Source organism: Triticum dicoccoides, chromosome 2B (assembly GCF_002162155.2).
Source record: "Triticum dicoccoides isolate Atlit2015 ecotype Zavitan chromosome 2B, WEW_v2.0, whole genome shotgun sequence".
NCBI classification, from domain to species: domain Eukaryota; kingdom Viridiplantae; phylum Streptophyta; class Magnoliopsida; order Poales; family Poaceae; genus Triticum; species Triticum dicoccoides.
The window spans coordinates 16,047,410-16,060,325 of record NC_041383.1 but is presented as its reverse complement, the minus strand read 5'-3'; the positions used below and the strand labels follow the sequence as shown (position 1 = coordinate 16,060,325).

Sequence of the window (12,916 nt, the reverse complement as noted above, 5' to 3'; positions counted from 1 at the left end):
ATTTAGGTGTTTCATATATTGTGTTTGCTAGCTAATTTATAAAGAGAAGTGTCATCTCTTATCTCCGTGCTTGGTCGACGCTATGTATTATACGTATATAGAGGATTAGACACGCTAGCTAGTAAGCAAATGAAGGAAACAAAAGATCGTCATGAACATATGCATATAAAGAGAAGTGATATCGACCACCTCTCCTTCTTTGAGAGATTGGTCGAACAACAAGTTCTCGTATATCTATCCGACGCTACGTACTGGCTACATATATACAATATAAGTATCTCTTACAATATAAACTCCTAATTAAAAACGAGCTGATTAGGTCCACATGATATTCTCCGTCTTTAGAGATCACGTGGTCAAGAAAGAATGCCGTCAATTCCTCGCATACGATCTGGTGGTAGGAGTTTATCCCGCATCCGAAATATCTAATTTGAAGAAGGGGGTCAATACATATATATGAATAAATGAAACTGAACACAAATGATGGTAATAAAATAAAATTGTGAATATTATTATTTACGCACTTCATATTGTCTGTCAGAGTAGCCCTGCTCACAGGTCGTGTGGCGGATGGACTCCCAAATATAGTATCCACAGTAATCATTCCTTTGTTCCTACCACAACCACTTTACAAGAAATAGAGGTCAATCAAACTGATAATTAGCAAGCATGCTAAATGGTATTGATGAAACTAGCGCTTGAATCACTAGGAGATGCGTGGAATATGCTACTATAGTACTTACTTTTGGGTGTCTAAATTGCAGCTTCTTCGGGAGTTCCGGAGTTTTTGAGGTGAATTTTTTCCAAACCCTGCCAGACAAAGAAAACAATTACTTGATATTAGGAAATGAACAAGTTGCCGATATGGTGCGACAATGATCATTTAACTTACTTCTCTAGAAGTTCAGTCATGTTCGCATACTCCTTGGGATCTTTTCGTCTCGAGTCTAAGACGGTTACTAGTCACTGCTCAATCTTAATCTCTATGAGAATATAGTGGAACCTACGCACGCATGCATAACTCATCAATTACATTACTATAACCTCGACTAATAAGGAAAATCGAATATGCACAAGACAGTAACACTCACTTGAATTCGTAAGGGAAGAGTATTTTAGCTTTGTTTTGATTTAATACAAATGATTGTAGCAGCTTGGCCTCGGTATCTTTGGTCTGAAATTTAACCATATATGCATCTATGAGATTTGTGTTAATGAACCCAATATCATCGATTTCTCGCTTCTTCAATTCGGCGATCTCCAATCTGCATAATATAGTGAGGATAATTAAAAATACATGCAATGAAAGAGCTGACCTGTATATAGAGACTTAATGACAGAAGTAGTACTGTACTTACAGGCAGTACCAAGTGATCATTAATTTATCGAGGGCCTTTAGATTGAAAAACACGAAGAACTCCTCAAATGGAACATTCAACAGTTCAATTCCAACGAGGTCATGCTCCTCTCTAACTCTCAGCGTTAAAATATTCGTCCCCTCAGACTCTCTGCAGGTTTTCATGTACCAATCATGGAATCTGAACATCATCGTTGGTAGAGATCTTTCATCTTTGACGAGAGGCTTCCCGTACACGTATTTGTGTTCGTCCACCTCTAAGAAATCATAATATACATCGTCGGGCAGGTAATCTTCAAGATTGTTATAATCGGGCACCATCCCGCCCGGAACATTAGCGATGATATCGCTAGACACCTGGAGCGGGGGGAACGATTGGTTCGCTTGTTCGCCGAGCTGGACAACTTTTTTCCCAGCTCGTTGTTGACCACTGATAGTACTCCCGACCGTGACACTTCCATAAATGACTTTGTAAGAATGCGCTCATAGTTGCCTTTCGCCGGAGACTTTGGTGGTTTCTTCAGGGCAGCCAGAGTACGCTTCACTTTTACCGGATCTATCTTCTCCTCCGGAGGTGGATGTATCTTTGCTTTCACCCCTTCAAAGAAGTTATTCACTTCGGCTTGCACAATCTGCATGTTTTCCTCCACGGTCCTCTTGTATGGTAACTTCTCTGGAGTCTTGAGAGAAGGACCGAATTTGTATTGCCTTCCGGCTCTGGCTGTGCTGCTAGACGCCAGAGCAGACGAAGCGGCTGCGGCTGTCTTTCCTTTCTTACGAGGCGGAGGAGAAGGACTACGACGCGCCGGAGCAGCCGGAGCGGCGGCGGGTCTCTTGATTCGCCCTTGTTGACGAGGCGGAGAAGGAGGAGGCTGGCTGCTCGGGCGCGCCGGTGCAGGCGGAGAAGAAGGCGGAATGCCGCCACGCGCCGGAGAAGGAGGCTGAGTGCCCTGATCACTCGCCGGAGGAGGAGGCGGAGGAGGATGCAGATTGCCCTGACTCGCCGGAGGAGGAGGACGAGGAGGCGGAGGCGTCCAGTTCGGAAGGTTGATGAGCTCCTTCCGCCATAGGCATGGAATCTTCAGAGAAGAACCCAGCCGAATCTCCCCTTCACCCGTAGGGTGGTCAAGCTCAAGGTCCTCAAATCCGTCCGTTATTTGATCCACCATCAACCTAGCATGTCCTTCTGGAATCGACTGGCCGTGGTAGGTTGCGCCAGGTTCATTAGGTAAAACAGAGCCAACAGCCGCCTTGACTTTTAATGTCATCCATTGTGTCATAAGGTGGCAATGTTGAGACTCCGTGATAGCATCCACGGGGTAGCTAGCAGGAGCCGTGAAGACAGGCTCCAGCTGCTAAGTCTGCTCGATGGAAGCCACGCTGCTTCTCTGCTGAGATGGTTTGCTCCATCCGGCAGCACCTCTTGTTTATTACCTTTTAATGGAGCGAAGGTGCAGCGTAAACGCGTCGTTGCATGCGGGGAAAAGAAGAACGGAGCCAAACGACGTTGACTTGACCCCAATCTCTTCTACGCTTTCTCTTTCCTTGTGCTGGGGAATCTCTTGTTCCTACTTCCTCCATTTTTATTTACTCCACGTATTAGTTTTGGTCAAAGTCAAGCTTTACAAACTTTGACAAAGTTTGTAGACAAAAATATTAACATATACAATAACAAATCAATACCATTAGATTTGTTGTTGAATGTACTTCCACATCATATAGATTTATTATGCTAAATATTTATATTATTTTCTATAAATTTGGTGAAACTTTACAAAGTTTGACTTCAGTCAACTCTAATATGCGGAGTAAATAACGGAGGGAGTACCGTGGAAACCGCGTGTCTGCCTAGCTAGGATAGGGACCGGATGAAGCGTGTTTTGCAGCCTCCAATGGACATGGGAAGACCTTTTTTTTTTTGAGGGAACATGGGAAGACCAAATTTGTTTCCTTGCTCGTAAGAATACATTCGGCAGAGGAGACCCAGGTATTTTTTTTTAACACGGTACAATCAAAGGTGTTCACGTATGTACACATACAGCCACGCCAAAGAATCCATACACAAACACTCTACCCACAGAGCAGCTTGGAAAGACTGAGCTGACTTAATATCTTAAGATTGATGAAGTCACAACATGCACCTCGTAGTCGACGGAAACGTTTCCTCCCACTAAACGAAAATATTCAGAAAAATGAGAGCACCAATGTCAAGTCTAGAACTTGAAGTCTTGAACCCTGGTGTGATGGTTTCCCCTCAAAGAACGTAACAATCTGAGCTAGGCTCAATTCGCAAAAAATCATACTATTGTATTGACATTTGAAACAAGTTTCTAAATGGTCAAATTCGAGCTTGAAATAAGTAGGAGGCGGGGTTGTACAAACAAGACCCAATAAGAGATATTAAGGGCATCTCAAACTTTGTTCGTCAAAACATACACCCCAAATGTTGAGCATGTCTACGAACAATGGATAGGGGGTGGGCATTCACAGTCATACTCCCTCCGTTCCACAATGTAGTGCCTATAGATTTTCTGAGAAGTCAAACTTTGCAAACTTTGACCAAGTTTGTAGAGAAAAATATTTGTATCTACAATAGCAAAAATATATAATGTGAAACTACATCTTATGATGAATCTAGTGATATATGTTTCACATTCTAGATGTAAATATTTTTCGGCTACATCTTATGACGCCATCGTCGGCTACGACAAGCTCGATGCCGCGGCCACTCGAGCAGCATCCAAGTACATCCCTCGCGGAGGATATCTGCAGTTCCTGAAGAAGGATGGGCTGAGAGGGGAGAGGATCGGCGTCCCCAATGAATTATTTCAAGGATTTGGAGAGAAGCAGATGAGGGTGTACAAACAGCACCTCGCCAGAATGAGGTTATCATACTTCAAATTTCCCTGACTAGTTTGTAAGTTATGCATGGCATTGAATTGATTACTAATTTCGTTGTAGGAAACACGGAGCCATGGTGATCGAGAACCTTGGCATCGCCACCGACAGTCAAGATATTGTTCCCAATGAGTGGACTGCCATGCTGACGGAGTTCAAGTTGAGCATAGACGAGTACTTGGCGGACTTGTCCTACTCTCCAGTCCATTCTCTTGCAGACATCATAGCGTTCAACAAAGCGCATCCTATAGAGGCAAGCATACGAAAAAAACTCATTCTAGCTTCCATCTCTTCAGTCTTGTTCTATATTCAAACAGTGTAGAATCATGTTGCAGAGGACATCAGGCAATAAAACTCTAACAAGGAGATGGTAGATAATGGCATTTATTCTGTATATACTTTCTTAGATATTTTATTTACATTTTGTACAGGAGAGGCTAAAAGATTTCGGGCAACAAAACCTTATCTTAGCCCAAAATACAAACGGCATTGGTCATGTTGAGAGAGCTCGGATCCGCTTGCAAGGAGCTCTCCGCAAATGGGCTGGAGAAGCTGATGAAGGAGCACCAACTGGACGCGATCGTTGCACCCGAGCACTATGCTTCCAACCATCTTGCCATTGGCGGCCACCCCGGCATCGTTGTGCCGGCTGGGTACAACGAGAAGGGTGTCCCTTTTGGCATATGCTTTGGTGGGCTGCAGGGATATGAGCCGAGGCTGATCGAGATGGCCTATGCTTTCGAGCAGGCTACTAAAGTGAGAAGGCCACCCATGTTCATGCCTTAGCTAGGACGCGTGAATTTCTTGAGTAGCGATAATGTGGTGCAGTATGGCCCAAAAAGTTTCCACTTGCACTGTTCTCTCTTAGTGTACAAGAATAAATCTGAAAAGTTACTTCTTGGGCCAACAAGGACCGTATGCAAGTGCTACCCCGAATAAATCCACAATCTGCTTCTAAAGGTGGAGAATTTCTTTACCACTACTGCTATCAACACCAAAATTTCGATGCAGATTCAAACAGATTTTCAAATGAACTTAAATTATTTTAGAAATTCAGTAAAATTAAGCTAAATTTGAAATCCGAAATATGCGAAATTTCTGAATTAAAAACTTGCTTGCAGCTCGCATGGTGTTGGCTCCAAAATTATTTTGTTTTCAAAATTAAAAACTTGCTTGCAGCTCGCATGGTGTTGGCTCCGGTGATGGTTGCCCGTCCAACAACTCTCCAAGATTACCAGCCTCGATGAGGGGAACTGCGAAGTATGGCAAATGAGTAGTTCCCTTTTCCCCATAGAAAACTGCCTCTTTCCCAGTCAGAACCTCGAGCATCATTACGCCCAGGTTGTACACGTCGCTTGCCGGTTTCAGAAGGAATATAGCGTAGTACTCAGGGTCAAGGTACCCTAATGTTCCTGCAGCCACGAACTCCATCCCCTCCTTCTCCTTCGTCACGTCCCAAGAGACTGGCAAGCCAAAGTCTGCCACACGCGGCACCCAACTCTCATCGAAAAGGATGTTAGCCGACTTGATGTCCCGGTGGATGATTGGCGGGTGGGCATGATAGTGCAGGTGCTCGATGGCACGGGACACACCAAGGAGCACATCCATGCGCATCTTCCAGGACACCGTCACTGGCGACAGCGTGGAGGAGCCCTGATCAGAACCCAGGAGGTCGTGCAGCGTGCCATTCTCCATGTACTCGTAGACAACCTCAGCCCGGCAAGCCCATTATTGGTGCCTTGCCGTATAATGCTTATGCATGCATCCATGCTAAAACATCCAACTATTTGTATAGACGTACCTTTTTTTTCCGATGGTAGACGTACCTATTTTGGAACACATGGATCATGAGTCTTCGTCAACCTTTTTTTTGTTGTTGCATGCATGTGTTGTTCATCAATCGTCCAATGATTTACCAAAGGTAGATTACTTTTCATCTCATTGTCAGGCCAAAAATTATCATTCTTGTAAACTATCTTGCGCTGGGAGAGTAAGTGGAAAAGATACTTGCTATACTTGGCACTTCATATATATTCTTGAAATCAACATAGAAGAGAAAATAGTTGGTTACCAAATAATGCATCTTATTCAAGTGAATTTGAAAAGCAAAGCACCTTTGCAACAGATAGGTTGGAATGAAACAGAGGCCACTTATTACATTTGGAATTTCAATAACACCCAAACTTATAGAGAGCTTATGGCGACCTTAGAAATGATGGATCTGTATTAGGTGCTTGGAACATATTTTAAATATGTTTACAATTAAATTTTGTATTCCGGACATCATTGATGTACTACATTGATGATGGTCTGAGGTGACATGTTCTTTGATGTTTATATGAGGATTACGGGATAATGTCTTGAATTGTTATTGAACAAACATGATGAGTGATACATACATTTTGTTTACCTCATAATGGCCCGCAGGAGGCAGGACTCAGTTAGTTAAATACGAAATAATTCAGCTGTCTGGAAGACGAATGCAAATTAAAATCTTAAATAATTGATGAAAATTGGCCTCGTCCAGCTCCTGGTAACAATATATAGAGACACATCTTTCAAAGAACAGTTTCGGTTAAAGAAACTCTCCAAGCACAACTTTCTAAATCTGACATTATTTACGAGCACTATAACTCATTGAGCGTAGACCGTCACCATGTTTTGTGTTCTTCCTTGGCAACTACGCGATGTCTCTGGGGAAAAATTGTGGAGACATTCAAAATACATTGATTAGTAGCAGATATGTGTGATAGAGAGGTAATTGTGAACCAAATAGGATAGAATATATGCAAAGCTTAAACAACCCCGGCCCGGCATGCCCCTCACTGGTAAATGAGGGCGGCGGTGTGGAGGTGGACTATGGTGACGCCCGCGATGAGCTGCAATGGCGGCGGCCTCGGGTGAGGATGAAGCCGACGATGCAGGGCACGACAAAGCCAGCGGGCGACGGCGTTGGGTTGCTGGGGAGGTGCTGAGCAAGGTGGTGGGTTCAGATGCGAGCTCAGCTTGCGGTGTCCACAGTGGCGACACGAATGGCACTGCTGTGCTCTCGGGCATGGTGACAGAGGTAGCTCGGGGCATGGATTCGAGAGATGAAAAGAGGGATTCGGACGGGAAGCTCGCCTATCAGGCTCAAGGGGGACCGGCGAAAGATTAGGAGCGCAGGGGTGGCCGGATTTGAGGACAAACACCGGCGACGATCCGAGGAAGAAGACAATGCGGGCAACGGCGTTGGTGCGGCTCGGGTAGAACGGTCGCGCGAAGTTGATGAAGCATACGGAGGCGGACGTCCCGGACACAGTGGGGCAGCTCGAGGTGGCTGGTGGATACAGTGGTTCGCAACTGTGTGCTTCAGCAGCGTGTTGTGGAGAAGGGGCGATGCGAGGAGAGGGGGGAAGCGGAACTAGGGTTTGTCAGGGGGTGCGGGGTGCCTTGTAGATGCCGGGGAGGCTGGGGATGGCCGGCACGTGGCCATCCGCGGCCACAAACGTCGCGCGCGAGGCCAGCGCGCCATGGATTTTTTTTCTTTTGAGCATCACCAGCGCGCCATGGATGAACAGGGGAGGAAGACAAGGGCCTGGTGTGCTAGGCTGTGCACTGTAGCAATAGGCTACAAGTGCATCGTAGTAGTTAGGCCTTTTTCCTTTTCTTTTCTGTTTTGTTTTTCTATACTGTTTTGCATTTTATTCAGCCAACAAATGACTTTTGTCAAATATGAAACTAGTCCACTTAATTACTTTGCAATATTTGGCACTGCCAAGAAAAGTTTGGAAAATTATTTGAAGCTGTTGAATTTTTGCATAAATGGAAAAGCATTTAAATAAATATGCTAATTTGTCACTGTTCTAATTGCTATAGACCATTTAAGCAAATCAATGATGTTGTTTTCCTTAACAAATAATTGTTACGGATTATTTTCTAAATGATGAACTATTTTGCTACTATGTTTGTGAAACTTTAAATTTCACTTGCAATTTGAATTTGAATTTGACTTAGGTTTTTTACCCAGGAGAGATTAAGCTTTAGAAAAAATAGGATGACACGGCATCATTAGTCAGGGATCACACAGGGATGTTACAGGACCACGGGTTGACATTTTGGGCATGCAGTTGGATGGTAGGCTCACGCATTCGTGTCTACACATGCACCCAAGCGCGTCCGTGGATGGATAGTGAGTCCGACCTGTGGCACTGAGTTAGAGATGGCCTAAGGTGGCACACTAGTGGCTGAATCGCACAAGCAAGGTCCTCCATCCACTTCCTATCTTTTTCCAATGACGCGATGGGCTTTGGGATCTCTCATCACCAGGGATCGACTAGCGAGAAGGTGTAAGCTGGTAGAGAGGTTGCTGGCGGGGAAAGTGTTGAAAACTATTCAAACTTTTCAGGGAATCCCATGATCTTGCCTCCAGCTCGTGGGTCATGCCCTTGTTGAACTTGTTGGCTCCAAGATCGGCTCTGGGCATGAAAATGCCAAGTTTGTCCTTTCGTTGGACTCATCAACATCAATGCACATGTGGTGATCCCTTCTTGATGCAAATCGATCTTGCTCACTGAGAGAAGGGGGGAGGGGGCTCGGGGGATGAAGGGAGGGAGAGCAGAATGGAAGGGCAAGGGCGGCAATTAGGTAGAGCGGCAGGAGGAGGGTCTGGTAGAGGAGCTATTGTGCGGCAGGAGCACAGGGAACCCTAGCGCCCGTGAAGGTAAGTGTGCAGAGAGAAGCGGCTTGCACGAGGAGAAGGGAGCGGATTGCTTGCTCGGGCTGACTATCTTTTGTGCGTGCGGGAGGGTATAGGAGAAAATTTGGAAGGTGGGATCGATTGGAAAAAATCAGCTAGCGACGTGCTCTTGCGAGGTCGAGGTTACGAAACTACTCCTTATTACACTCTTTTTTAATACTAGTAGAGATATAAGATGTTTTAAATCACTCGATCTAAAATGTCTTATATTATTTACAAAGGGAATACAAAACATGACCTTGCTCCATTTGAAAGTTATCATAACCGTATCATATTCTCTCTGATTTATTTTATCAACAATATCTCCAATACTTGGCCTTTTGTGCCGATCGGTCTCCACACAAGTTACAGCTATTTCAAGGCATGTCTTTACTTGATAACAATACTCTGACGCACACACTGACGTTGAGTGTAACCTATCCCTCCAGTTCCCCCATACCTACAAATAGATGTGAGCATAAATAATAGAAGTAATACTAGAAAAAACAGTTACTACCTGTCTACTTAAGATGTCCAGAGTATTAATTAAAGGCTTACAAGTTCAATGAATTCCTGGGAAGACATTTTAGCATATTTGGAGTAGCCCATAGGTCCTGTCATAAACTTTATGATAATGAAACCCAAACTGAATATGTCGAACTTGTTTGAGATAACATTCCGCTCTATGTATTCTGATAGTAAATATCCGCTGCATGAAAAAACAATCATTCATATGTATATATACAATTCTTCTAATGCAAAACGAAGAGAAGGACTAAACTTACAGTGTTCCTAACTGACTATATGTGATTTGGGTTTGTTTTTCTCCAAATAGCCTTGATAAACCAAAATCCGCTATTTTCGGAACCATATTCCCATCCAGCAATACATTGACTGGTTTTAAATCCATATGAAACATAGGAGGATTGAGCTCCTCATGAAGGTATTTCAAACCGTGGCAAATCCCCTTGATTATTGAATAGCGGATGTGCCAATCATGTCCACTAAATTCATCTGAAACAAGTAAACAGACCATGAGCATTATCAAAACCTGTATGGGATATCCTTACTACGGTACCTTCTAGTAAACAAAACAGAGCACCATGCATCATACCCAAAAGACATCTGTCAATGCTTCCATTCTTCATAAACTAGAAACAAAGCACCCTCTCTGTTTCTTCAGCAAGAACTAGTTTCCCATTGTATGGTACGTATTCTCGCCTAGTTTCATGGCAATAGCCAATTAACTGCACAATATTATTGTGACGAAGAATTGCTAGGTTGTGATACTCCTCAAATTGCTCATCATCAAGTCCTGGATTTGTATAAAGCTTCTTTATGGCGATCTTATTTCCATTTTCATGCACTCCCTGTTAACAATTTCACATAAATGTTTTATTTTTTTGTTTACACTAACGTTATATGTAACACATAGAAAGTACAAATGGTACTCATGTTTGCTGTAAGACAGAGAAGGCACAAAGTGTTATTCAATATATAAAGCCCGGCATGTGTCTTTTCACAAGTTCGTGACATAAATGCCATTACCTTCGCTTGGTCGGTCGATGGTGGTGGCTGGGCTGTTTCTCTCCCACAACGCGGTGGTGGCCCTGGGGCGGATTGGTCTGGCAGCACTCCTCACCCGCTTAGTGAGAGAAGCCAGTTGGACGGTGGGAAACTCTAGGCCTGGCCATGGAAGTAGCCAGGATCTTAGGCCCAGCGGTCTACGTACATGTCTAGACATGGATAAGGTAGCTAAAATGGTTGATACTTTGTCTACTGCCCAACGCGGGTCTAAGAACACCTCCAACGGCGTCACTCAGAACGCCCACAAATGTCCGGATCGAGACATCCAGACCATTTTTGTCATCCAATGCGGTGCCACATACGCCTGTGGACAAGTCCGCGCATCCAAATTTTCACAAACCGAATGCAAAGCTAGGGGGTGTTTTGCGGTAGTTCGGACCACGAAAAGCCGGGCCCACCCAAAGACCGAGCATTTGGCCACATCAACACTGTTTCCGCGCCAAAGCCCGCACATTCCCACCTTCTCTAGCCGATCGTTGTCGCCCTCCACCCCATTCCTGCCCTTTTGTCTGTATGCCACTGCATCGACCCGTCCGGAGTGTCACCAGAGTCGGAGGCAGAGAATCCAAAGGTGGTGGCCACCCGCAAGATCATCTCGGCAACCCACAATGCGTTCCGCCGCTTCCAAAGGGGGAGGAAGCAAGTAGCTTTGGTGTCCAGCCACCCGCCACCTACAAAGAAGAGCGACGGGCAGGGACGGAGGACGCTAGCACCGGCGATGATCAGCCTGACCAGTGGAGATGAGCTGCCGCACTACTATGCTGCCACGCAGCTCGGTTATCATCACTAGTCCCTGGCTACTTCTGGCGAGTAGCGTCCTTTTGTTTGTTCTGTCACACGGTCGATTATGGTATATGGGCATAGTGTTCGTGCTGGGTTTGCAGAGACCTTCAAGTCTTTCTTTATTATTTTTAAGAAAGTTTATTCAGCGTCAATGCTTTCTTTTGATTGAATTAGTTTCACAAGTTGGGATTAGCCACTATGAGAAAAGAGAATATAAAACTTTGGCTGAATATGCTTCTATCCATACCATGTAAACTTTTCCATACGCACCACTGCCTAGCTTCCGTTGTTCAGAGAAACCATTTGTAATTGTTTTCAATAAATGGAAGTCGATACTCTTTGGAACCACAATTTCAAGGTCCATGCTGATATACTTCTCCTGGTGGAAAAAAGAAAAGGAAAATGGTGCATGAGAAAAAAAATACTTTTTTATATGTTACAGCTAAATCAATAATTAAAGTTTCACGGCCATATTATTTGCTCTTACTTATTCCTCTCGATCTCAACATACATACCAATGTAGTTTGCACAGATTAGATCCATGGGTGAAAACACAACACTAGATTGTATAAAATAAAATAGTGTCTGGCTATGTATTTTTACATGAATTTCGAGGAACTTTCAAACAGTTAAATTTCTAGCATGAATGCCAAAAAGCTTCAGAGTTCCAAACGATGCCAAAAATTTGCTATGTGCCATTTATAGCTATATGTATTGTTGCACTATACAGTTAGCTGCTATATTTTATTTGCATATAGGGTACAATTAAGTGCAGGGTAGCTAGCAGAACACAGATTTTGTATGATCAAGTAGCTAGGTATGGACTTAATTAACCAGCTTACATTTTCTCAAATCAAGGGAACTCCCAATGCATTATACCTTACACTATATCAATATCTATTAAATATGCTCTTAGATATAAAACCTCCAGTGTGTTGTATCTTATTGTAGTATATAAAAGAGTCATCATTTAATGTTTTTCATGAGAGAAAATTTATGTGTTGTCTTGGTTTTGGTGCTAAGAAAAATGGGTTATCTTAGATTTACTGGAGTATTTATCACAATGGATCTTATTTTTATTTAGATTACATGAGTCTAAGTGGATGATGAGACATTTAATGACACATGTGTTGGTTTGAATGGAGAGATGGTACAAAGATTAAGAGGAGATTTCATTCTCACGTCTCTTTGACTCTGTGTCACATACATAAAAATCTATTATGGGACCGCATCGTAGAGAGCTCTCGGTCACTTCCATCCGAGGCCTTGTCGGTGTCCCACACCGCCGTAGCCACGTCTTCGGCCTAGTGCTAACGCACAAATCGACTTATGTGAAAGAATATTTTAGGCAAGCAACACGTTCTAGTATAGACGGTTAAGAGACATCGCCACATACGAGCATTGGGAGAGGCCTTACAACCGCCGAGTACAGTAGTACGGGAAATCACAGGGCTCAGCTGGCCTCTAGGTGACCAAAAACAGGCTAAGCCGTTCATCTGTTGCAAGAATCATGAACTTCTAATATCATAATATAAGTAAACAATAAAGTACACACTAAACAATAAAGTAGTCGC

General features: G+C 43.8%; 1 protein-coding gene and 1 pseudogene across 1 annotated transcript; one reads left to right on the top strand and one right to left on the bottom strand.

The window, feature by feature from the left end:
- The window catches only part of LOC119360247, a 6,092-nt pseudogene extending 1,051 nt beyond the window's left edge, over positions 1 to 5,041 (top strand).
- Positions 5,042 to 5,416: 375 nt separating this feature from the next.
- On the bottom strand, positions 5,417 to 5,950 carry LOC119360246 (putative serine/threonine-protein kinase-like protein CCR3). Its single transcript, XM_037625968.1, has one exon. The coding sequence runs from the start codon at positions 5,948 to 5,950 to the stop codon at positions 5,417 to 5,419; it is 534 nt and encodes a 177-aa protein (XP_037481865.1).
- Between the last annotated feature and the right edge of the window lie 6,966 nt (positions 5,951 to 12,916).

What these genes read in the sequence shown, in the direction of transcription:
- LOC119360246 (XM_037625968.1), bottom strand. Translation starts at nt 5,950, where the DNA reads ATGGAGAATGGCACGCTGCACGACCTCCTGGGTTCTGATCAGGGCTCC.